This window comes from Xiphias gladius, chromosome 24, assembly GCF_016859285.1.
Source record: "Xiphias gladius isolate SHS-SW01 ecotype Sanya breed wild chromosome 24, ASM1685928v1, whole genome shotgun sequence".
Taxonomy (NCBI): domain Eukaryota; kingdom Metazoa; phylum Chordata; class Actinopteri; order Istiophoriformes; family Xiphiidae; genus Xiphias; species Xiphias gladius.
In genome coordinates this window covers 16,846,584-16,873,318 of record NC_053423.1, presented here as the reverse complement: position 1 = coordinate 16,873,318, position 26,735 = coordinate 16,846,584, and the positions used below count along the sequence as shown (strand labels likewise).

The window sequence follows — 26,735 nt, the reverse complement described above, 5'->3', positions numbered from 1 at the left end:
GCTCTCCCTGTTTTAAGCAAGGGAGTGTTTTGACAAGTGAGGGAGGCTGAGATGATAAACGTGCACAGAATGTTCTTCCCCCCCTGCTCCAAAGTGGCAAGGTGAGAGGCATCAGCAAAATAGGAAGAGGAGCCAAAAAACAGGAGGAAACCTAATGGGGATTGAGACAGTGAGAGGAGCAGGCCACAGGGTTGTGGCCCTAGCGTGGCCCCACTGAGACCTTGAGGCACTATAAAAAAACATTTCTAGAGACACTCAGTGACACTGCTGGAAGCAAATCCATCTCGAAAGACTGAGAACCAAGACTGTAAAATGATAGGTTATCGTTTTTCTGCACAGAAAAGACTTTTTTTTTTCCCTACCCACACATTTCACAGCAAAACCTCAAACCCATCTAGAGACGAACAGAAAGAGAGATGGAGTTAGTAATCGAGGCCCAGCGTTGAAAGAGATAAAAATTTGATACATTCGATGCAGATTCAGAAAAGGTGAACAACAATGACGGGGTTGAGAGAGTGACATGCGCACCAACCAAAACAGGAGAAAGAGAGAATGTATTAAGGGTGCAGAACAAAAGAAGTGTGCACGCGAGATTGAATAAAAAAGTTTGAGTGACTAAGTGACATGGACAGGAAACCAAAGCATGAGCTGGAACAAGACAGATAACCCTGGCAGTGGCGACGTCTGAGAGTGTGTGACAGGACTTTTTCGGGAAGAGAAGACCACACCCCGACCGCTGGTGATGGCGGGGGACCAAAATGTGCCCTGATTGGCCCAGACGCTCCAACTTATCCTGTATAACTAAGGTGTTTCCTTCCCACCAACCCCGACTGACCCCTACTGTCATCTAAAGCTTTTATAGTCACTGAGGCATAAGAGGGAATAAAGGAGCTTCCAAACATGCGGCTACATTAAATTACATTAAATCAGAACATGAACTGCATTGTCACTGCATAAAAATGATGTGAACGAGGCTAAAAAGTCACTCACGGGTCAGTCTATTGTTCTTTTCGCTGCTCATAAACGGCTGCTTTGATACTTACGGGACATCGGGTTCCCATTCTAGGGGCAGTGTGGAAGCTTATAAATGCTACAAATAGCTACAATAACATTAGGTAATCTCCCAAAGGCCCTGTAAGGCAGATACTCCTGGCTCTTCTGAGTAGTAACATACGCTAGCAGGCAGACAGGGACCGGTCATCATGTGTCCTGCTGATAGTGATGCCTGACTCAATCCAGAGATGCAGAGATAGATCAGCTGCCCATGCCAAACCTACTCTGAATCGTGGATCTTTCTTGCTGCGTTTAAAGGCCTCCTCCCAGTTTTTAACGTCACACACTTTTGCCTCAGTCTGATAAATTGACAAATACCCTGTTTTTCTGCTTGTTGGGAAATGTTTGATTTAATAAAGCCCCAGTTTGTGTCTCAAAATGTATTAAAATTACGTTTTGGAGTCACAGAGGTAAGCATTGTTTTTTCTGAAAAACAACTACTAGGTGATGTTTGAACACCAAGACGGTCATTTAAAACACCTACTGCTGCTCTGATGGTATTTCCAGAATACTCAAAGACTCCCCTAACCATCTGGCTGACAAAATGTTTAATCTGCAAAAACTGTAAAATGTAAAATCAAAATGTATAAAGTTATATTTATTTATATTGACATTGCATTGTATTATTTTTTTAACATATCATACAAAATAATGCTTTTATGGTTTAAGGAGATATGGGAATTCTAGCTACCTGGATAGAAAATATAGTCACAACTTGGGAACTTTGGGGACTTTTTATCATGCTGCAGATGAAATATTTTTTCATCCAGATGGTTAGGTTTTTTAAAGATTGAATGCTGTGACTCGATGTAATAGTTATATATGAGAGGCACGAACTGAGGCTAGATTTAGTACACACTGTCGGAATGATTTGCTCAAAGCATTGTCCATCTACAACAATCATCTCGACATGCAGAGATTTTAATTCATGCTCTCTTTCTATCTATGAAATAAGGATTTCAAATCTTGTGCAAAAATTTTATATATTTTTTCTGCTCCTAATTCTGCAAAGATTTTGTTCTCATGATATTCTTGTTTTCCGTAATCTGTGTTTGCTCCAGTTATCTCCTGACTGCCCTTAACATTTACTACAGCATTAAAAGTTTCACACTTGCTGTTCAAATTTACTCAAGCTGGTATGCTGAACGAGCAAGTAAATTAAAAGAACTGTCTCCTCTTGACGAGCTGCTACTCAGTGGAACCTCTTCTTAGGGTGGGGCAGTTAAGGGGCCTGTCTGCCAGCCCTAATTTATGGCCATCCGTTTGAAAACATTGGGGAGTTGTAAGGCTGTGGCACCAGTATTTGGTGCTACAGCTGCTTTTACTGTCACGGCTGTAAAGCTCCCCTGGGAAGGGAGAGACAAGAGAGGGAGAGATGAGAACAATGCCTTGTCATACAACTTGCAGATGTATCATAGTTGGAAAAAAAGTATGTGTGTGTTTGTGAGTTTTGGGAAGGATTGTAGTAGGTCAAGGTGGAAAGCTTGCAAGAAGGGTGAGATGAAGACAGTAGAGGCATCACACCTGTGTACTCTTTATGCCAAAAGGCAACCCTAATGGTAATAATAAACATAGCCCTCCTCTTTTTTCCCCTTATCTCTGCATTGTAGCCTTTTTCAGTCTTTGGCCACCTCGGCCTTGATTCGTTTCAACTTCTGTTACATTAGCTTGTGTTACCCATTATTGTTAATGGCTCCTCTGTGGAGATCTTCCCGTTGTAAACAAACGGCGAAATGGGCTGGGCTTCCCTAAAGCTTTTTAGCACGAAAATGGTTCCAAAGAAAAAAAAGAGAAAATTTAATTTAGTTTAGGAGGATGATGGTGTTGGGAAACTGGATTATCGGTTCGTTTCTAGGGTAGATAATTGAACATTTAGCCAAAAACACCTGTATATCACAACTAAGAATCTACAGCGTTGCTTACAGCTGCGTGTGTGCAGTTGTACTGTGCTTTAAGATGAATGCTGAATCTAGCATGGCAACATACTCACAATGGCAATGCTACCATGCTGATGTTAACGGGTGTAATGTGTACCATGATCATAATCTTTAGTGTGTTTGTTAGCATGCTAACATTGCTAATTAATGCTAAACACAAAGCACTGCTGGGGCTGATGGGAATGTATTACCAAAGTATTAGATAAGTTAACATTATGACCTGATGATTGCACTAGATGAAAAGTTAAAGGATCACCAACATTATTACAATCAATCCTGAGGGACATCTATTGGCTGGATTTCATGGCAATCCATCCAATAATTATTGAGACAATTCATTGAACACCCCATTTTATGGCCCCATGCTGATGCTAGTGGAAAAGTCGGGGGATCGACAAAGTCATTACAATTCATACTTTGGGAACCACAACTGTCTGTACACAATTTCATGCCAGTCCATTCAATAGTCGATAATCCGATTCCAAACCTTTTGACACAGCAGATCAATAGGCCTAAAGACAAATTACTTCAGGACAGTCTACAGAATACAGGAAACTGCCTGGAAAACTTGCGCTGCTCACAATAATATGAAAAAGGAGGGGCATTTTAATACCATCCCTTGGTGATGGGCCTGCTAGCAACACCATGCCCAGACCCATGTCGGCCATACCATGCCTAACCATGCCAGCATGGCTCAAAGTAATCACAAGAAAGCTGTTCTGGTTTTCCAAAAATATCATTTTTTAATTCACATGAAATGTTCACATTTAGCATATTTATCAAACAGGTCTTTTATATAATCTTCTCTCTCTTTCTATATATATATATGTATATATATACACATATTATACACTTCTTTTACTTACACATGTACAAAATTAAGTAACAAGAATTCAGATTAAAAAAAAATGGTAGTCATACACTGTTGTGCTTCGTTGATCAAGTTAGTCTGTCAGGTGAAGATTTACTTGGCAGCTTGCTTTGATGCTGTGTCTTGTCTGTTGTGAACTGGTTACTTTAAAATTTTCAAAGTATCCAAAACCGTGATAATTATTGTGAAAGTCTAAATAGCTGATTACTTCACTTTGTGTGTGGAAGTATTCGCTTGTTTTCTGCGTGGTGGTTGGAAACATGAAGGAGAGCACCATGATACACAGGGGTGGATCCTGCTGTAAAAAAGATTTGATGACAGCTCTTCATGTCGGACAGTTTAACCAATACAGGGGCAAGATCCAACAAAGAGAGAAGTCCAGCCTCTCTGTAATACACACATTATCTCAGTGTTTACTTTTGGCAGAAAAACATTTTGTCTCATCACGCTTATAATCAATCGCGCCCTAGCTTGCGCACATTCTCTTACTCTCACTTCAATACACACATTTTTCCTTTCACACAGGTACTAACTCTACCAGGAGAGCGAGAAAAAGCCCCCCTCATTGCCAGTCAACAGTCAACATTTCCTTTCATAAGTACATGGTATATACAGTAAAAATTCTCAGCTGCAAATGTTATAAATTATCTTCACAGAATGTACAGGTAACACAGTTCAATGTAGTGTGTGTTTTCATGTGTTACCGAGTGTCTGATGTTAGAGTGTGTGTCTGTGTGTAACACTGATGGAGAGTGTATGTGAGTGTGTCTGTACTGTGCAGTATGAATGCTACAGTATATAAGCACATGGTCGAGTTTGCAAAGGAATGGTTGTGATGAGAACAGCCCCTGTGTTTGTCGATGCTACATTTAGAGAAAGTAATCACTTGGGACATCAATGCCACTCAATACCATAACAATAACAATACAACAAATAGTACACAATAGTCAAGGGTGGAATAGTGTACAAATTGGAGAGATGACTGATCTTTGGCTCAAAAGGTAAGAGATTACTTTTCCATTATATGTGGATTTATTCCATCTAAATTCCTATCTATATAATTCAAAACACAGTTGGTGTCTTTGCTCTTGATTGTTCTTCGGCCCCTTTAGGTTTCTCTTCCACTTCTTCATATTTCCTTCTTGGGTTATCATCCAAAGAGGTTCATATGTTTTGGAGAGTGTCCCCCAAAAATACAAATCAGCTTGGTCTTTTCCAAGAAAAAAATACTGTCAATTTTTTTGAAAATAAGATGAAGCACACATACTTCGGCCAAAATGCTCAGAGTTACTCAGCACGTGTTGTGCAAGCGAGTCCATCCATACTTTGCAAGCTTCAAAGATCACTCCCTGTGGCCAGCACTGGGCATGAAAAAGAGTCAGTGGTCTCATCCCCACGGACTGTCTTCATTGTAGTCCCTGATAAAAACGTCTGCCAACAGCAGTCCTTTCTGGTGCTCTCAGTGTAACAATAGCAGTAATGAAAATGGGACTAACAATGAGAGGATTGAGAGGGATGTGGCTGCCACTGCAGAGTTTGTCCGTACACTTTTCTGGACGTCTGGCAGGATTACCACCGGGTCATCGGCTATAGGATGGGAGATAAAGAAGACACATTACTACCACATATTTACACCACAATGTAATCCTGAAGGTACTTTGATTGTTTTAAAGTTAGGGATAAATAGAAAGGATGCAATGTTGGTCAAAATACCTGCAGGCAGTCTGTTGGACGGGTTGTGGACTCCACCCCCAGCTCCAACTCCAGTCCCACCTGTGCCTCCTTTAGCCACTCTGGCCTCTTGAGAGCCTGCAAGAAAAGAAAAATGCCATCTGTTACTCTGCCTGGGTCTTGCAATAGCCTAACGTGACTATTAGAGGTGAGCCAGGAGGGTGGTTAACTTACCATCAGCAGCTACGACATCCACCCTGAGCCTGAGACACTCTTTTCCATGGTGGTGCAAAGGTTTGGCTGCAGGGAAGGGGGAACAAACAACACAGGCGTTAACATCCTAACTAATACACTTAGCCTCCTCTGGCCACTTAATCCACCTTCATGTATGCATGTGCACGTACACACACACACACACACACACACACACACACACACACACACACACACACACACACACACACACACACACACACACACACACACACACACACACACACACACTTGGCAACAGACAAATGCAGGGACAAAGCTTTAGGAAGCCATCTGTGACCAGGCAAAGAGTGTCCTGTCCTGCTGTTTAGCTAATTACAGCCATGGTCAGGGTGACAACATTGTTTGCTGTACTAAATTTTGTAGAGACATTTATGATTCCCAGATTATGAATCGTAATGCCTTTGGTGATCAACTGATCCCCCCTTTTTCCTCTAGTGCCACGGGTTGACATTTGTGCTTTTGAGTGAAATTCCTCAATAACCCTTGGATGGATTGCCATGAAATTTGATACAGATATTCCTGCCACCCCCCAGGATGACTCCTAATAATTTTGGCGATCAGTTAACTTATCATCCAGTCATCATTAGGACATGCTAAATGCGAAACTAAGATGTTGAGCATGGGAAACGTGCCATTCTGACATGTTAGCATGCTGACATTATCATTTTGCTCAGAGTTGCTAGTGTAGCTGTAGACATTTTGTGCAAATATTGGAAAACATGACCACTTGGCAAACAAAGTGACAAATCTGAGAAGAAGCTATAGTGACACTTACAGATATAATAGTAGCTTTCTCCTTGGCGGAACTCCTTTCCCAGAGTAAATGGAGTAAAACGCTGGAACTTTTCAGAGAACTTCTCAGGGGCATGAGGGGCAAAGGGATGGCCACACTCCCAACGCATCTGGTCGTATGACTGGGGCTTGCAGGATTCGTAGTCCTCGCGCTCCACCATGTAGAGCACGTATCGTTCGGCATCCAGCAGCGGCACCTCACCCTCGGGGTAATGGGGGCAGACGATGTCAAGGTAGTCATTGAGCTTCACCTCCACAGCATAGTCGTCCCATAGAAACCTGCGAGGAGGGGGCAGAGGAGAGCAGTTACACAAGTGGCAGGAGACTGATAACCGTGGTTGTAGCATCGGCGCGGTAATAAATACGAGCCTCAAAACCTGTGATTATATATTGATCGGCTACACGCCAGTGTACAACAGGGAAATCAGAGGAAAGACTTAGAGGTCTGGGCTTGAGAGATAGAGAGCAGGAAAAAGAGAGAGTGTGTGTGAATATATACGTGTGTGTTGGAGTGGAATCAAGAGAGAAAACACAATAAGGAGAAGAGTGATCTGCAGAGAACATGCGCATAAATATGGATGTGTAGCTCCTGCTTCTTGCTGCTATGTTGAGAGTTAGCACTGAGTGCACATTGATCCCATGTCTCACAGGAGTTGAATGATGTTTACAGAGAAACATTAGCAGTCAGTTAGCCCATCAAGAAAGGAGATGAGTATCGACATCTGCTGGGCTACAAACACACACACACACACACACACACACACACACACACACACACACACACACACACACACACACACACACACACACACACACACACACACAGAGCGACAGAATGCACAATGACAAATTCGCCACAGTGGAAGCAGAAACACAGGAGTTTACTTGAGATGGGGACAAGGTTAAAAATAAAGGTCACATATGTTTTAACCCATTCATTAGGCTCAGAGAGACAGGCAGATGACAACAACTTGAGTCTGCTGATGGCCTGGAACTGACTCTCACAACGCTCCCTCTCATTACAAATACAGAGGTAGACAGTCAGACTGTCTACCTCCCGTCCATTACTCCCTGCATCCCTCCCTTCATTCCTCAACCCTCTCCACCCTCTTTACGATGGTCTTTAAGTAAACCAAACCTCCTCCCTCTCCTCATAGACCTGGGTCAAAGAGCACTCACCAAAAACCTTTCGGCGTTTTAGCATTTTTCACATGTCAACACACAAAAGTTCAGTGGCAATGTTTAATAACAATTTAGCAAACTCTAAGTAAGGTTCAATTGGCCTTGTCCCAACTGTCCATAAATCCCCCCCCCCTTCCAAATTTTCTTTCAGAGACATTATGAGTTTATCTCCAGGGAATCGTCACTATAGGTATTTCAGCTCTGTCCCCTCCCCCTGACTGTGTGACTGCTCCATGAGCGGCTCACAGCTAATGCTCTCTTCTCAGCCAAAGCCATCTATCACAGGCCTGGAGCCGTAGTTGGTCACTAGCAACACACACACAAATCACACACTTCCCAGTAATTCCCATCTATCAACAACCCGAAGCAGTAGCTACCTACTATTTGCACCCACCGAACCCACATACACAGGCGCACACAGGCACACACCCAAACACATCTCCTCCCCTGGTACTGAGCTCCCAAGCAATGCCTATCAGTTTACTGTCTCCTACTGTTCTGGATCACCAGCGGTTCCCTGAGAATGGACGAAATTTGACAGCCTTAAATATTTTCACAACACACAAGAAGAATGTGTGTCTAATATAGGGTTTTGTTGCTTTTGCAATGAATACATGCACGGTCCAGCAGGATTTCAGCAGCTCAAAAAAGAGGCAGCCAGTCGGTGTGAGTTTAGTTACTGGCTGCTATTTCATCAGATCTACAGATCTCAAGGAGTTATTAGTTCTGAAAAAAAAAGCCTGTGGGGGTGCTAAACTGACACCTTTAGCAAGAAAAAAAACCTCACCGCTGAAAGCATTTCCTTTCCTCAAGTAGATTTTTCTTTGAGAATGCTGGTGTTTTCTCATGAAACTCCCTGAATGTAACAAGTAGCATTTGCGGAGCTTGAGTTTGTGTGACAAGGTCCATATGTGTGACTAACGATCAAAGTCCACAGACACAGGCCCCCGTCGCTCATTAGCTGGTGTTGTTGTTTGTTGCCAGGGATCTCCCTTGAACCCCCTGGAAAAAAAAAAAAAAAAACAGATGCTAAGGCTCCGAACCCGGGGCCCTGACTCCTGCCCCCCCACCCCCTCTGGCTCCCTCCCCCCATCCCTTCACCCCTCTCCGCCTGACTGCATTCCCTCAATACTGATGACCAGATTAGCCGGCATCACCATTACAACAGCAACACGGGCCGGTCGGAAAACAAGCACCCTTTTAGTATACTGATGAAACTTCCACCTAACTGTGCTGATAATGGTGCGCCAACTTTTGGGGGGTAGAGAGCAATAATTATCATTTTGCCATGGCCCAGACAGCTTAGTGCTTATCTGCAGTTTGCCTGCCACGCTCTGTTTACCAGATTGGCGCTAAAGTGTTTTTTCCCCCTGCCACTTTCAATTCCAGTTAAATCAATAACACTATTGAACAAACACTGTTGTCTGTTTTTTTTGCCTGACAGAGTTATCATCCCCCTGCAAACACTGAAAACACACACAAACAAACTCCCTACACCCAATCCCTCCCTCACCCTGAGCCCTGATTACAAACTGGTTGTGGTATGGTCCCAATGTGTTCGTCAAAAGGGGGTCGAAGGGGGGTACAATTAAAACACAAAAAAGGTATTAAAATTGCCCCGGAGGGGGGTAATTATGCCCTCCTGCTCCTCACTTCCCAGCCCCTTTAGGCTGAGAATTTGGGTGGAGACAGAGGGCATGAATAGGCATGGGTGGGTGGGGGGTCAAAGGGCTTGAGTTGGGAACGGCTTTTGAAGTTTCTCTCAGTAAGTGTTTCTGTGTGAGTGCTACAGTTGCTCTATCAATGCCACTGGTTCATACAGTGTCTGGGTTCACAGTGTGCCTGCACTGATGAAATACTTCACTTAGCAGAGAGGACAGTGGCTGAATACGCACCCGGGGAGGCTGGCGAGCTCCTTTTACTAATGGCAAATAGTTTTAATTATCCTCCTGCTTTTTGTTCCCCTCTAACACCTCAGCATTGAAACGGTTCACATCATCAGCTTAATTAACTGATTGGAGTATCTCACTTGAAAGAGGGCCTTGGCCTCTGTGTGAAAAGGTTTAGCTAACAAAGTCCAATCATGCCTTCTCTCTGTCTCCCCCAGTGTGTGTCCCTTGTCATTTCCCCCTAGCAGACTGTTTCCCTCTCTGTGTCAACAGGCTGTCTTGATTTATTCCAATTGTTTATCCTGGCATACCCTCTTTTAATGACAGTGATGCTTGGAGCTTCAGCAAAAGTAACAGCATGGAGGAGCTGTTGTATTCTCTGTTTAAGGATGATTTGTGGAGCTATGGCAGATATGCAGTGAGGATTGAGTGCATGTTTGTCTGCCTCAGCTTGAGATATTTAAATGTGTAATTGTTTGTGTCGGAGTGTGTGTGTGTGTGTGTGTGTTGTGTCTGAAGGGCTCTGAGGAATCTGGGAGTGCGTTTCAGTTTTGATAAGGAAGATAATGAATGCCAATAATGAATGGCGATGATAGCGGTGAGGGAATGTCAAGTGGTCAAATGTGCGTGTGTGTGTGTGTGTGAGCGCATAATACGTTGAAAAATAGACTACACACTGTTCCCAGCCACTCTTCTCCCACTCCTAAGAAGGAATTCCTGATTTATTGGAGCCTCCTCAGGAGCAAGAGTCTAATCTCTCTTCTTTAATCTCTCTGGCCAGCGTTTTGCTTTCTTCTCTACTTCTACCCCCTCCTTTCATCCATCCATCACCCTCTCATCTCTGCACTCTATCGCCCTGTGGAATGCCAGACCTCAGAGGCAAAGAGGCCACGATGTGGATCAAAGGTCGGACAATCGCCAAGTCAGCACCGGAGAATTTTATACACCGACAGTCAGCAAGAAGTGGCCTTGTGCATTTTAAATTAGAGGAATGCTTTGACGGGAATCACTCGCTATAAATATCGATTCACATATTTGACCACTGCATCACCCCCCAAAAAAAGCCAAAAAAACAAACAGGAGCTCTGTTCTACTACACCTGTGCCATTTCTCAGAGGCCCACACAGTTACCCTAAGAACATAAACATGATTATTTTTTCTCTTGGGTTTTACACACGCCACTAATGTGACCCAAAAGGTGGCCGGCCTACGTCACAGATGAGTGAACTGGAATGTGGGGACCACCTAATCGTCTCGTCCAAGCCTGGATTATTGGGTTGAGTAGAGGCTGAGCTCGGGTCCATTCATCAGCACCAGACCCTGCTTAATACAGGGGCTTAGAGTGGACAGCGAGGCCCAGAGCAGGGGCCGAGGCCCTGGGTACAGAGTAAGGGGTGAGATAGGCAGGGTGGAGCTTTTTTTTCTCTCTCTATTGTTCTCACATAGAGAAGGGGTATTACTCCTCTACACTGGAGTTTGGGAGTTGAAAAAGAGACACACTGACTATGAATGTGTGTGCGTAAGTGTGTCCATGGTTGCAGAGGGGAAAGTGAGAGGTGTTAACAGAATAATGAAAGACATAGGACACAAGGGAGCTGTTTCTTTCAAGTTATATCTGTGAAAGTTACGTGACTCCACGAAGGAGGTGGCAGGCACATCAGAGCACATCTGAGGTGCATTGTGAGCTTAGTTAAACAGGACTGTGTAATGTTATTGCTCCAACTCTTTTTGTTTCATCTATCTATCTATTCATCCATCAATGTCAGCCGTCCCGTCCCACTCTCTGTCCGTCTTTCATCACTCAATAAGCAAACCAGATCCTCGTGTCAACTCTGTCCCTCCCCCACCCCAGACTTGCTGAACCAATCACAACCTGTCCTGGCGGCATTCCAAATATGCAACTTTCTGACCCACCGTTTGCAGAGCCAAGCACAATCAGTGCGTTGTGGGGTTGTCATAGAAACAAATATGGTCCAACTCTTTCAGCTCCTCCCTTTTTACATAATATTCCAGCCTTCATTCTTTGCACTGTGTGACTTTTTGTCATCCATCTCAATCAGCTTTCATCCCATTTGCCATTCAACCTTTGTCTGTCCGGATCATTGGTCATTCTGCCAGTGTTCCTGGCTGAACTCACTGAGCTCCTTTTGCCAACCAGCAAAATGATGAAGCTTTTAGTCCAACGGAGAAATAGTTGGCTGATTCCACTGCACTAAGGAGACTTAGATGAATACATATGCTCTTTTCAACTGTCTCACACTGTCCCCTGAGCCATTTGTATCTTATAAGGGCCGGAGCAAAAAGGTCACCACTGACATCATATTTCAGGAGGCAAATATCTGTGCAAGAAAATCAATTTTGCTGGATTTTGGTTTCATGCTCTGCGTTTTTTTTTCTGCAAACATAGTCTGAACTTGTAGCCTAAAGAATTCCATGCGGAATTTACTATATGTGAGTACAGGCCACAGTTACTAAATTGATTTCTGAATGTAGTAGTAGCAGCTCTTGCTCGCAGATATCTAGTAGTAAAAATGGTAATAATACAACCGACCTCCAGGGGGTAGCAGTATTTGCTGTTGGGACATGTTTCCACACTAAATCCAGGCTTTCAACAAACAGGACAAAAAAATAAAAAATAAGTTACACAATGACCCTTATTTAAACAACAAAACAAACACAATGGTTCATTTTCAGAGATAATATCTGACTCTTACAAGCTAATTCTTCCTCATCCAAACACATGTACACTGTTGGTGCACTGAATGTCACCAAGACTTGATAAACAAGTCTGGAGGATACACACAAACACTCTGTGTCTCCGCCTCACACACACACCGCGAGAGAGAAAGTGCAAGCTCCACTCATAATTGCACCATAATCATATATCTCTGTACTAATGGAGCTTTTCTTCCTCTATGATTTTTGTGTGGCATTGAAGCAGTGCATCGAGGAGGAGGATCAGGGTGGGAAGGAGCAGGGGAAGTCTGCTGCTTAGATAAGGAAGAGGCATGAGGATGGGCAGGGGACAGAGAAACAGAGGGGTTGACTGGGGTGACGCTGATCAGAGGACAATCCCAAATACAGACAGACAGAGATCTGACAGCATGGCAGGCGGATCCCAAATCATCCTCAGGGCTTGACAGTTGAGCGCATCCCTCATAAAAACAACTAATAACTATCAATCACTTCCAATCTACTTATTCTCAAAGTTCAAATGTATTCAGTTCTCAAATGAGCCTGGGAAATTCAATCAACTCCTGAGTCCAGACTTTTATGGTCTTGCGTGTGTTGGTGTGTGAGAACTGTATTGTTTATTGTGCAGACAGGATACGCAGTTTTCCCGGGAAAAGACGTAGCCAGGAAGTGCAGCACTTCACAGTGAAACACAAAGCAGGCAGCGTGCAGACTTGGGTAACACCAACAGCACGCCTTTGGGAAATTAAAATCTTTGGCATGTTTCACTATCTAATGTAGTCAATAAAACAAGCCCTCCTGCCTCTGACACTCTAACAACAAGCAGGGATATTGAACGGGAAGAAAATCAGGTCTTGGAAAGAGAAAAACACCTCTTCTCAATATGGTCACCTAGGTAAAGTCGTCGTACAGACGTAAGAAAAGATAGGAAAAGTCAGCACACTTCAATGATCATTGAGCCTATAAAAGGCGATTACCATCCACTTGACAATCTCTCTCTCTTCCCCCGATTTAATTCACCAGACAGATTACAAGGCCAGATTAAGGGTGGCGGGAGGGGAGAAGGACAGATGATGCGAGAGAAAGATGGGAAATAGACTTAGGAATTTACTGAAGAGGATGTTGACCAAATGGGGGGAAGGGACTGCGGTGGGTTTAGAGTGAAGACTGGATTAGGAAGTGGGAAACCTGGATGTTTTTTGAGGAGAGTAGCTTCGGTTCAGATTACTTGGAAATCACAGAAATCCCTTATCTATTAAACCCACCTAATCACAACCGCTGATGTGACTACCCAATCTTATCTTCCATCTCTCAAACACGCATGCGTGCACATACACAGAAGACAAACAGACACTTCAACCTACTCCTACACGTCGGTTTTTTTCTTATTTTAATTCCTCTCCTTTCAATGTCTGAGTTCTCAGACTGGCTCAGCCACTTCCACTGCTTCTGCAAGACACTCAAGAGGGGAGAAACATACATGGACAGACAAGTGAAAAGACCAGGAAGAAGGGAAAAAATAATCAGGTTTGCTGGGAAGACTAGAGTGGCTTTTCATAGGGAGGCAGAAGAAGGAAGCTTTAAGGGAGAGAGCTGAGGAGGAAAAAAAAGCGTGAAGGAAAGGGCAAAGTGCCTTGTGACGGATTGCCATGGGTGCCAAGAACGATAAAAAAATTCCACACCTCTTAGCATGCTTCCCTCCTTCCCCCGTCTCTGAGAGCCATAGTTTGAGGTGAGGAAATAATAGACTGAAAAGGGACAGCTTGTAAAGTTGAGATAAAAGCTGGTGAAGGAGCGAAGGGGACCGAAAAGACAGGAGGGGGAAGAATGAGAGTTTCCCAGAGGCAGCGCCACGGCTGTGTGAAGAGGGGCTGGCCTGAGTGGCAGACAGTATTCAAGGACCACCGCTGTGACGGAATGACTGACAGATTGATAGAGGCCGTGCCACTTCATCACATAGTGAACTCTGACCCCCAATCAGTCACACCAGTTACTATTCTCTTTCTGTGGCTCACTGTGAAGACCCTTCCCCAATTTGTATGGGAAGCATCACAAAACACCCATAATGACTGGATAAATACCAAGAAAATCCTTCATGTGGGTGAAACATACCTTAAATAACTCTCCCATTTGAGCCAACACAGCACAAAAAGCATATTCAATAACTTAAACCACTGAGCCAACAATGGTAAACTACAAAAATCTGGAAGTGTACTTTACAGTTTTACAAAAATCAAAGAGCTCATTAGAAAGGCACAGCAAAACAAAGATTTCAGAGTTAGAACAGATTAACTCGAAAATGTGTAACAGAAAAGGTGATGATGATGATGTTAAAATAAACAGTGGCTCAAACAGATGTGTCTGTGAAAGAGCCATGAAATAGTTAACGGATTCACAGAACTGGAGACCACAGAACCAGGTTGAAAAGGGAACCTGGCCAAGAAGAGGGGGAGGAAGGTGCCTGAGAGAGGGAGAGACAGGTACAAAGCAGAGGAGGAGGAGGACGGGGAGGAGGAGGGGGGTCTACTCATGCTCTGTCAGCAGGGAAAAAGTGAGAAGGGGAGAAAGAAGCAGTGGAGGGGCATATTATTGCCTCACATTGGAGTCGTAGAGTCCATAGGGCTCCTGTGATGATGTTAACAACAATCACAACTTTATGGCACATGTGTGGAAGTGTGTGTTGTTGACTTGGTTAATGTGTACGAGGGCGTGTGAGTCACTCGAATCTGGTGATGATGTACGTGTGAGTGAGCTTCAGCACAGACACTCCCTTGACAAAAGACACGTACACACACTGGCATGCCGGGACCCTAGCTGACTGGACGCACCGGTGAGTGTCTTTCTGGGAATCAACCTGTGCTGATGATTAAGCCTTTGTGTCTGCTAATCAGACACGAAGGTTACAAACACACTCACAACTAAAAGGTCAGAAAGTGCTGAAAAACACACTCTCAGAAATACATTTCACGCTGCAACAAAGCAGTCATTAAAGTGCAGGCACATACGACCTTGGAAGTGAGCAGGCCCCAAGGCGTGCTCACCCAACAGTGGTGAGCAGGGGCAACTGTGCATGGATATGTATGAGTGTGTGTGTTGCCAAAGCCCCCGACAAACACACTGAGAAAAAGGAAATGAGACTGTACCGAATGGACCACAGTGATCAATCAGAGATCAATTTGATTAACGACAGCTTTCTGGGGAATGGAATGGAACAACAAACCGAGGCCAAAAACGGGCAAGACACCTCTCATGAGGGAAAAGATAGTTGTCAACACACTGTATCAAGTATCAGGTCAAAGGGGAGGGCAGACTGCTGGGAATGATGAAAAGTAGCAAATGAAAACATCTCAGAAACTCTGTGCTTTTTCTGCGAATACAGGATTAAGAGTAGCCAAAGGGAGAGATTTAGCACAGTCATCCGGAAAAAAATAGCAAGTGCAAAAGGACGGATTACCAGTGTATATATACAGGAATGATTATTGTCATTCCGTTGCGGGGACACAACAAAACGCCTTTCCATCTGGGACTTTGACTTCATTCTGATTTTCAGTGAAAGGCTTTGCTGCTGTAATTATGGCCTTGCTGAGAACAGTAAATGCTGTAGTTTTAACCACAGGGGAGATTGGAAGGGAAACTGTGTTTCAATCTATTATTGCGAGAGAATATTCGGGTATCTGGGTGTTTCAAACCAGACGAGACGCGTTTGCAGGGAGAGTGTGAGTAGGACAGCGATTGCTTTAGATGGCGTCAGTTGGTGTGATTGAGCATCCTGGTTTGTGATTGAATGATTGCCTGCCAAGAGTCTGTTTGTGCTTGCCCGTACGTGTGTGTTTATGTGTGAGTGCACGTTGAAGTCCATTCGTGGTGTGTAAACCGAACCCTTTTCGTACCCCGAGCCATTTCACCCCAGCCATCATCAACCATAATTCTAATTGACCCCCACTTATGCTGAATGGCCCCTAACCCCAACAATTTGAGCTCCAATTTCTCCTCCCTGAGCAATCTATCTCTCTCCCACAGCCTGACCTGCAGGGCAGGTCTCAAGTTACCCCCTCTGTCTCTGTCATACACCATTATTACTCGTCTTACCACTTGAAATATGAACACCCCTATGTCTCCCTGACAGCCACGTAAACCCCAAGTGATATCCCTTGATTTAGGAGATACAGCAACCTCCGACTCCACACAGAGGTCAGGGCTCTCTGTCAGATGGGGAGGATATTGCAACAGATATTTCAACACGTTGGGCTGTGATTCGGGCCTGTAAAATCAACACAGAAAATATAACCCTTGCCAGGGAAAAATTCCTCCCCTATAGAATTTCATTTCACGAATGAAGACAAAACAGCACCAAAATAACGGAAAAGAACACAAATTCACGGACTTCTAACAAATTAATTAACTCAGTTAAAAAAAAAGGAGGAAAAAAAAACATATTACACGTGCACATAAAGTTTCCAAAGAAGGACAAGTTGTATTATTCATAGATCATGCCCCCTTTAAATGAAAAACTGTGTTCCACTGGGGAAAAAAATCACCGTAAGTTCCTGCGTTTCTCTGTCCATGAAACCCCTGCATTCACCCATATAAAGAAGCTTTCTTCCCTCCAAAGAATGGGCTGTTTCACTAGCTCGCTGTCAGTTCAGAAAAATAAATAGATGACATAACCTGATGTAACTAATCCCGCAGCACAGGTACACCGATTGCGAAACGGATTAAAATTTGAACAGGCTAGACAAAGTAATGCAGGTAAACGGCACCGTAATAACAGGTTCGAGCGCAACAAGGGGAGGGGGATGGGGATGGGGAGGGGGAGGGAGAGAGACTCCCAACTATCTTGCATTATCATCACAACAGCAGCCAGTTGCTTCCATCGCAAATTCGACACAACAAGCTCGCTGAATATGCAGGACTCGCAACTACTCAAGTGCATCTGAATATGTACCGTGATGATCACATCTGCACTGAGAATGTGGTTAAAAGTTCATTTATATGTAAGATGCCAAACGATCTTGGTTTTGCATTGATAAAATAGAGAACTGTGTGCAATTGTGGGTTCAGGAGCATTGAATTGCGACCGGAAAACACAAATTAAAAGAGATATTTACTTTGGGTTCGTGCTGTTCCAGTAGACGCTGTGCCGCTCCGCTGTGGCAAACCAGGCGCAGACGCTCGCAACGAAGCCCACAATCCAAACCAAATCCATGGTGGAGAGGAGTGGAGGCGTGCAGAGAGTAAACACAACTCAGGTAGCTTGAGCAAGAAAAAACAAACAAACCAAAAAAAAACAACAACAACAAAAAGTTTGCCGAAAAGAGATCGTTCGCGCCCCTGGACAGTCCACGCTCAAATACACGCCTTTGCGCAGTGGATCTGAAAGGGAGCAAAAAGCAAGTAGATTCGTAGAGGAATGAAAACTGCAGAGAGTTCAGGTTGACTCGACAAATCCGTAGTGAATGAACGCCGGGGCCGAGTGGAGGCTGGTTTTCTGAAACGCCCACAGCCGCGAGCCCCGCCCACTGTACCAGAGGCGACCAATCAGGGGGCTGTCCGAGAGACGCGAGCTCCGCAGGTTTCTCCGCATGTAACGTATGTTTATATGTCGTCCACATCATTACATCTCCAGCACCTACAGAGTGTCTAGGTGAGCCTAGACCACATTTTAAAAATATTAACTTTGATTTCTATTTCAGAAGTTTGCAATATCATGTCCATAGGCACTTGTTGAATTTATGTATACATATTATACTATAAATAATTTGCTATCGGATTAAAAAACTCTAGAAAGGGAATCAGGTGATAATATGAGAATAGTTACAACCACAAAGATGTCATTGCCTTTATTATTTTTGTTGGTTGGTTATAAACAAGCGCGGAAAAACCGGAAATCGCTCATCATTTATTCATGTATTCAATTTTTAATGTTATTTGCTTGCATGTAAACGAAACTCCCACGGGGGAGACAAAAACACGAACACCTAACGATATACAGCAATCCCATGCAATAACACCACCAAATACAGCCTAAAAATACCTATAGAGTTAATTAAACAGTTCACTGATACATTGTAAATGAGACCCGAACATCACAAGCTGCAAAACAGTATTTTATTGTATTTGATTCTTATTACAAGGCTCGTTACATTATGCTGCAGAGTTGTTCCAGGTTTTTTGTCCATCCTCGAGTGTGTTCAAACTGTAGAGTTTTTTCCCCACAGTCCTTATCTATCATTTGAGTGCACCACCCTTGCCTGAGTACTGGTTGGGCAACATCTGGTGTGTTTGCACAGTGGTTTCTTGCACTGAAGTTGGTATTTTTAACTTAAAGGTTTTCTGACTCTTTTGTGTGAGCACAGACATTAGCGGCCACTATTACAACATGCGAATATTACATTTATTCTAAGGGCATTCATCTGTAATATTAACGTGGAAATTTTCAAAGTTAACGTTGAGTATTTGAAATCGCATATATTTAATGTAAAGAAGACCTAGATGGTCAAATACAAAGAGTGTACCTTCAACTGGAGGCAGATAACCTCCATGCTGTCAGATGAACTGCAAATCCTGATTCCTCATTTTCTGTTCCATTAACATGGATAATCTAGACTGTGAGCCGCTTGTTCAGCCTAGTGAGCCATATTGCCAGAGAGGGTTTTCAAGCCTGCTTCTGCTTGACATGGCACTTCATTTGCTATACCTGCTTAGCAGCGTAGCAGCTTTTGAAAGGTATCGCAGGAGACAACAAAAACGAAAAGTAAGTAAGAAGAAGGGAAACCATTCCGGATAATGAACTTAAACAGCCAATTGCACAGAGTTGGGGGGTTTGGCTCCATTTCAGGGCATGGGTAGGATTCAGGGATGGGATCAGATAAACTCTGACAGGGATTTGGTCCATATTTAAGAGAGCAGTAAAGGAATGCAGACACTGCATGATACACTCCCAATGTAACAACAATGTAACATTAACATTACCGAAAGGCGTCCTATTCCACAGTAAAATGAGAGTGAAATAAAGCAAGCATTCTTACAGTATATAGGGCTCTATGGAGCTCTGAGATGAACCTTTTGAGATTTTTTGTTTCTGCTTAAATAGGCCTCATGTAGATTGGATGCGAAAATACATGAAATTTTAGAAGGTTAAGGCTGCCACAGTAGTCCTGATAATTTCACAAGATAACGAAACTGTCAGGTAGACTGTTGATTGCACATCAACAGTTTATCTAACAGTTTAATTATCACAGTGCTGTTACTCCCACTCATCTGGTGCTCCAAGCAGATTACAGCAACTACTGATATCTATTTGCATCCGCTGTTAACCCCTTTCTGACTCTGTGCTCTCTTGTCCTTACCTTTGAATAATCACCTATATGAGACACCCACATTACCATTTCACCAAGCCGTTTATATAAACTCTTTATTTTGGTTGTTTTCCTTCTGCAGCAAAAGATCCCGACTCAAGAGGAGTCGTCTGTATATTACTGACGATGTATTCCACATTCAGTGGTTCTGAGTATTCACAGTTTATGCAATCTGCATTTTAAAAATTCTCTCTAAACTGACAAACCATTTCAGCTCTAAGAGTGCAAATACAGAAAGGCACATATACCTAGTAATTGTGTTCTGTTCAGTGTCAAGCAGGTCATTCCAAATAATGTGCTTTGTATTCATGAAGAGTGCTCATCCTGGTGGATCAATTTTTTAGAGTCCAATTGTTTTTTCTGGCTCGGTGGGAAGATAAGAGGGTGAGAGGGACTGCCAACATAATTGTCATTTGCATTGCAATCCAAAATTGTTGTGGAAAAGCTTTCACCACGCCACAGACATCTATGTCAAAGCTCTATCAGGAACCAAATGAGCAGACCTTTAATTTCATACCAACCTGCACTACTGAATGAGTACCTAGAAAGATGAAGTGGAACAAAACAGCAGCTCAGCTCTGATACATGTACTTTTTTACAGGAGAAAGACAGAGAGTCGCACACACACACACACACGTGGATCTCTGCTGGCTTGCACGTCTGCATAGACACAAATGCAGGCGCACACACACACATAAACACAACCCTATTCACCTCAAATCCTGACAGGATTTGCACTGAGCCTGTTCTGCGGCATGATAATAAGATATAAGAAAATGATAGGGAAAACCATTTCATGCAGGCATGGGAACTTGACTGTCCATAATTTGTTTTTTTTCAACCATTTCAACCAGAGTAATTAGATGATTTCATAGAGTTGCACTTTCCGTGATCCTGAAAAGACAAATCAAAACACAGGATTTTTCCCACTAAAATCTATGAAAACTATAACAAATAGATAGATATAGATATAATATCTACCTCGGTTCAGGACAATGCTACACTTTATGTTTGGGGAAGTTCTTGTAACCTGCGGTTCTCAGAACATGTCTAATCTGCTCTTCCAGATCACCTCAACGTGACCAGGTTTCAACAGATGGGCAGTGAGGTGCCTTCCTGTCTTCTGCTGAAGCTTGTTGCCACTTTCTTCCTTCTCACCCCCAATCATGGCCGTTAAAGGAGAAGGGTTTGGGCTCTTCGCTGTGAATACAAATGAGAGGTTTAATCACAGACTGTCATCATGTTCCCATCCCCAAACAACATCCCACAGCCCTGCAGTGGGTGTCTCTCTACATTGGCCTCCTTGGTTTGTGTCCTCTATTCTTAGTCAATGGAACTCCTCTGCAGGAGTTGTTCCTGAACCTATAAGCTCTTTCTTTGCAAACAATGGAAATAAAGTGTTTCCTGTAATTAGCATTGCATAGGTCTCCCTCCTCTTATGAAATACAGACTCTGTAAAGACAGCATAACCATCCTTCCCTCAACAATTTGCTTGTGAAGAACAAGTTTGTTCATGAGCATGTTTTGCCTGTTGTGGTACAAATGTTGATATTTCTTTGACTGTCCTGAGGCAATAGGAAGCATGGTTAATGATTAGTCGGAGCAATTTTAAAGAAAAACAAAGGTAATTGGCGAGTAACACCGAGAGCAGTAAAGAGATGAAGTGGTAAGTGCCAGTTCTTAATTAGCTGTAGTTAATTATCAGAGGTAAACAAAGACGTGGTTGATTATGCGTAGCCGTATCCAATGATCAGTGTGTCATCTGAGAGATTGGAGTTCAGGTAAGACTATTTAGATCACATCTCAGTGAGTGGCCTTGCCGGTAGCCAGGCAGTCGCTGTGCTTAGACATTCGGGAAAGCACACACACTCAGACGGACCCACACACACAGACACACAAATATATACGCCTGCATACCCACCATACAAGCCAAACTGAGAGACAAAGAGCAGCTGAGAAGGAGGCGGATGAGAAGGAGGAGGATTGAGGAGAAATGCAAACACAATGTTAGATAACAAGAGCGTAAGACCAAGAATGAAAGCAAAAGTAAGGAGGCGTGCGAAATGAGTGAAGAGCTTAAAAAAGATGTACTTAAGAGAGACAATATGTAAAGTAAAAAGATGCAGGAGAAATAGAGCAAAGGAGGGATATACCAGAAAGCAACAATAAGCCTGTTTTCACAGATAAAAGACGCCTAGAAACCTTTGGTCCAGTCAGTAGCAAATGTGATACCTTTGCTGACCTTTAATTATGTCTACCTTCCTTGGGCAAATTGAAATTTTAGATGTGCAATGTATCGTTTCCCTTAGACTGTCAAAATCTAGTAAGTGGTGATTGCAGTTGACTCCCAGACAAACAAATAAACAATGAAGTGCCCTCTCTGGGGAAATGCAGAGTCATTTTGGAGAGGCTGGACAACAGCAACGAACAGAGGGAGTCCAACTCATCCATCCCTCTCAGTCTGAAGCAGTGCAAAATCTACACGCGTGACAGAAATCTACAGGAAGTTTAATAACAAGGAGGAGAGATATGAAGGAGGAAGGTTTAAAATAAAGGTGAAGAGACTTAGTGTTTAAACATAAATATATCTGAAGCAAAAGTGAGTGCAGAGGAGAAGTGGAAGGAGGGATGGATGCTAAAGGAATAAGAAGGGGCTGGCGAGAAAGTGAGAAAGATAGCAATAGACAGGAAACAAACAAGAAGGACAGAGGGAGAGTGGAGAGGCCCAAAATGTAATAAGATGTTCAGATGGGGCATAACATGCAAACACAAAGATAGGGAAGCAAGATTCGAGAGTGAGGCTGGAAAGGTGGAACAAAATAATAAAGAGGAAGTTAGATTAGAAAAACAGAAATAGATTATTACTGTATTTACTTGGGAAACTTTGGAGCAGAGGAGAGACAGTCTGAGAAAAATAGCTGAGAGATCAGAAAGAAAGGATTTAAAGGATGCATAAAAGGTATAATTTGTGAGCAAGTAGACAGTGGGAAAGACAGAAATATACTGAAATAAACATTTGGAGTGGGGAGGAAAAGGGAAAGAGGAGGAAAGAGATGGAGAGGAGTTTGAGTTAAGGTAGGAAGGTTTCGAGAGATGCACACAAGAGTGTTTTTTTTTATCTGCAAAACAAAAGCGAAAAAATATATGCAGAGAAATATTTGGAGCTAAGTGGTGTGAGAAAGGGGGGGGGGGGCTGCACCGAAGTGGGCAGGTGGAAGAGAGTGAGAAAAACAGAAATTGAATAGTGCAATGCAAAAGTACTTTTTAGAATTATAGAGACAGACGTAGAGAGAATAAGAGGGAGAAACTCACACTCAAATTTAAATAGGGAGATGAGGATGAAAAAGCTGCACACTGGTGGATTCCTCAAAAGCCCCTTCAATATGTATGAGGGCAGTTCCATAGACTCCGGCAGCCACAAACAAGCGACAGAACAGAAAGGAGAGGAGAGCAGCAACACAGGTTGTGTTGAAAAGAAAGAGCTCTTCTCCTGTCAGCAGACTTTACAGTGTGTCCGGGGAGTCTGAGTCCAGAGAAAGGGGACCACCCAGAGGCTCTGTTTACCATCCCCTGCTTTTCCTTGACACAAACGACACAACAGCCTGGGAGAGTATAGGGGGCTAAGCGTGTATAACTTACCTACTAAATTACAAACGGTACACTGAAGCGCAATTACATCATTACAACACATACAATACTGGGGTGAAAAGGAAACCAAAATCATATCGCTTGGTAAACAACCCAGCTCCACATTACACTTATACAATGGGACTTGAAACAGAAAGCTCTAACAATCTCACGGGGGCCAGCTGAGCATCTTTCTCCACAGGAAATAGGTAGAGGGAAAGCATAGAATAGTAATGACAATATTTTTTTGGAAGAAGCTGTGGGCTAGATGCACCTGATCCCAGAGAATAGTCAACATAACCAGATTTGAGAGAGAACAGCATGTGCTCGCGCTGTCAGCCCCAAGACTGCTGAAGCGGTCCACGTTTGCTCATTACCCCCTGAAATATGTTGGATGAAAGTGACGTGCTCTGCCTTCCCCCGAAGAGCGGCGATCTATCCGAAGTGCGCAGACCTTCCCAGCACTGATAGGCCACGGAGATCCCTGAGGGAAAGAAGAGACATGGCCAGTTGGCATGCCCAGAATAGTGCCATCCTGACTGTCACACTGACAGCAACAGCAAGTGACACCATAGCTAACAAAGGCTTATACTTTACATGCACGTTCGCTCACCGGATACAGTGGCATTGCTGCTGACTCCTGCTGACAGATGGGAAGTAATATTGATGCAACTTCCCAACGCCGAAGGTCCTTTTTTGCAATTCATTGTACTGATAGTGTGAAAGTTAAAAAAACAAAACTAACAAAAAAAAAAAACACGCAGCGATAGAGTGTTATATAACTGAAGATGGCTCAGGGCTTTGCAGCTGAAACATTGTAATAGATGGCGTGAGAAATATGCAGTGCAGAGGTCTGGATGTATACACACTGAGAGACAGTGTGGTAAATAGATGGCTCAGGGTTTTTCAGCTGAAAAGAAAGATAGTGTGGAAAAAAAATGCTGCTGCTCCAACGACTGGAGGAGCACAGAGATAGCGGTAAATACAAGTGACTCGGGTGGTGTGTCTCTGTGCAAGCTGAAGACGTGTTTACATAAGTCTGTTTATGAATGAGCAAAGGGTATACATGTGTGGTCTGGGGCTGCAAAAGGAGGAGTTGTCTCTTTCTCTGTGCAAGTGTGCCATGCTCAAAATCTGCTTAATAGCAATTACTCCACCCTCCATTCAAACAGGCACATGCTACCACTCTACCTTATTACTTGAGGCAATAAGAAAAAGACTTTTACAGCCTCTGACCTCACTTCCTTTTTTCCATATGAACAGGCGTCCCTCTGCCACGGCACACTCCACCAGTCAAACCTCTCTTGCTTAAGAAAATACAGAATAAGGACTGAGGAAATGAATTTTATTACCCTATTTTCACTCTCTCTGCTTATTGACAAAGGCACCACGCTCACCCTCAGTGACTTCTGCTCTCCTGTTACTTAAAGAGAGGAAGGTGAAAATGAATTTTACAGCCTTTGGTTCTATCTGTCTCCTCAAACACCCTCCTGCCTTCCATCTGAAGTGACACACTCTGCCGCTTTCCCTCTTTCTCATTACTTAACACAAAGATTGGAAATGAATTTTACTGCCCGTGCCCTTTCTTCTCTCCACAGCACCATCCTACAGTTACTCCTCCACATTGCTCTTATTGTCTCTCTCCTTTGCAGCCTTAAAGAAGGAGAAAATCAATTTTACAGCACCCTCTCCCCCATAAAGTGGCACACTTCAGATCTTTCTTGTTTCTTCCCTTTCTACTTGTTAAAAAAAGAGGGGCCAAAATCAATTTTTGGCCTCTGCTTCTATTTTAAAGCCCTGGGCATTCTCCAAAGGAGCGGCACACTTCACCATTCTGCTTCTGCAGCACTACACGCTCTGAAAGCCTCACAGTGTATTAGCATACAGGTGGTGTCTTTTGTCTCCTTCTGAGGCACACTTGTGCTCTGTATATTGCCCATGTGTCCCCTTTGAATGCCAGCCAGTGGAAGTATTGTGAAAGGGCTGAGGGTATTAAAAGGTCACTTACAATAAATGGCCCTTCTGTTGCCACACCTCCTCTGACACCTCCCATAGATAAGGTGAAGTCATTAGTCTGGGCCTGAGCTGGCCTTCGGCTGCAGCCCCATATCTGAGTCCATTCAGTAGTATGGGGAGTGTGTAAGCTGACTGAAGTTATCTGGCTTTTCGATCTTGGTAAAACAATGTTAAATGTTTCAGCTTAAAATGTGAGCACTCAAGTTCGACCATCCAAAGATTTATTTATTTATTTTTATTTTTTTAAACATTCTTATGACTATGGGTATGATTTTCATTTGATACGCTCATAGAGTGCATTTTCTACCAGGCAGGTCACAGAGAGCACTGGCTTCAAAACACATCTTTTGATTCCTCTCCTCCCCCAAGATGTGCTCTGTTACCGCAACCTCTTTTACATGACTACACACATATCTGCTGCCCAGATGCTACCCACCCCCCGTGCCTCCCTGCCTCCACCTCTCCACCCTCCTTGCTTCACTTGTGGCTGCTGCGCCGGCACCCTATTCATTAACAGCTTCTTAATGTTCCCAGATGGGATGACTGTAATTTATGGCATCCTTAGTGTGTTTGCATTTCTGTGTATGTGTGCGTGTGTACGAATAGGTGTGTTTACCCATAAAATCTATGCACAGCAAGCAGATTTGTTTATATGTGTAACTGATTAGAATAAAAAAGTGTTATCTTAATTAGACTGCACCTACAATTATTTAGATCCATTTCCCCATATAACATTTGCACTCACTCGAGAGTAAACTGTGGGCATATGCAAATATGTTTGTGTCAATTTTCCTCTTCGTCCTTTGTTTGACTCGGACAGGAGCACGTATTGCTGGAGGGGCAGAGTGAGGTCAGCGATTAAGACACATATTTCAGGTTTTTACTTTGCTCACTCAACAAGGGTTTTGTCTCCAAAACTGACCTCAGCTGGAGCAATACAGTCTTTCCATTCCGTTTTTCCCTAAGCTGTATATCGCTTTGCACTTGGTGCTGCTGAATCAAGATGTCATGAGTTTGTGTGGGAAGTCCCCACGTCCACGCAAACACTAACATATGTGCAAAGGACGTGTGTGTGCGTATGTGTATGTTTACGTGTAACTGTTTGTATGTTCGTGTACGTGTGTATCTGACTGATGTTACTTGCCCAAACCTCAGCTTACGGATGCTGGCACGCTCACTCCCTCAGATTGCGGAGTATCGATTCCCAACTTCCCTCATGGAGGGTGAGGAAGGGTGGAGGTGGTGGTGATGCTGGTGGTGGTGGGTGGGGGTTACAGAGGTTATAGCAGATTTGCCGGCTGCCTGCTTTGCCAAGGAAAGCCTGTTTCCTAGTAATGGGGAGAACTACACACACAACACTCCTACAAAC

The 26,735-nt window shown here is 43.5% G+C and overlaps 1 protein-coding gene across 1 annotated transcript; it reads right to left on the bottom strand.

Moving 5' to 3' along the window:
- Positions 1–5,236: 5,236 nt before the first annotated feature.
- Positions 5,237–17,809, bottom strand: LOC120785961 (ephrin-A1-like). Its single transcript, XM_040120989.1, has 5 exons — positions 17,474–17,809; positions 6,584–6,879; positions 5,767–5,832; positions 5,575–5,670; positions 5,237–5,448 (listed from the first exon to the last, which is right to left on the bottom strand). The coding sequence occupies exons 1-5, from the start codon at positions 17,569–17,571 to the stop codon at positions 5,321–5,323; spliced, it is 684 nt and encodes a 227-aa protein (XP_039976923.1). The 5' UTR covers positions 17,572–17,809; the 3' UTR covers positions 5,237–5,320.
- Between the last annotated feature and the right edge of the window lie 8,926 nt (positions 17,810–26,735).

Coding starts and splice junctions, on each gene's coding strand:
- LOC120785961 (XM_040120989.1), bottom strand. CDS start 17,571: ATGGATTTGGTTTGGATTGTGGGCTTCGTTGCGAGCGTCTGCGCCTGG. Junction 5,833..6,583: donor AGAAAGCTACTATTATATCT/GTAAGTGTCACT, acceptor CCTTCCCTGCAG/CCAAACCTTTGCACCACCAT. Junction 5,671..5,766: donor GGATGTCGTAGCTGCTGATG/GTAAGTTAACCA, acceptor CTTTTCTTGCAG/GCTCTCAAGAGGCCAGAGTG.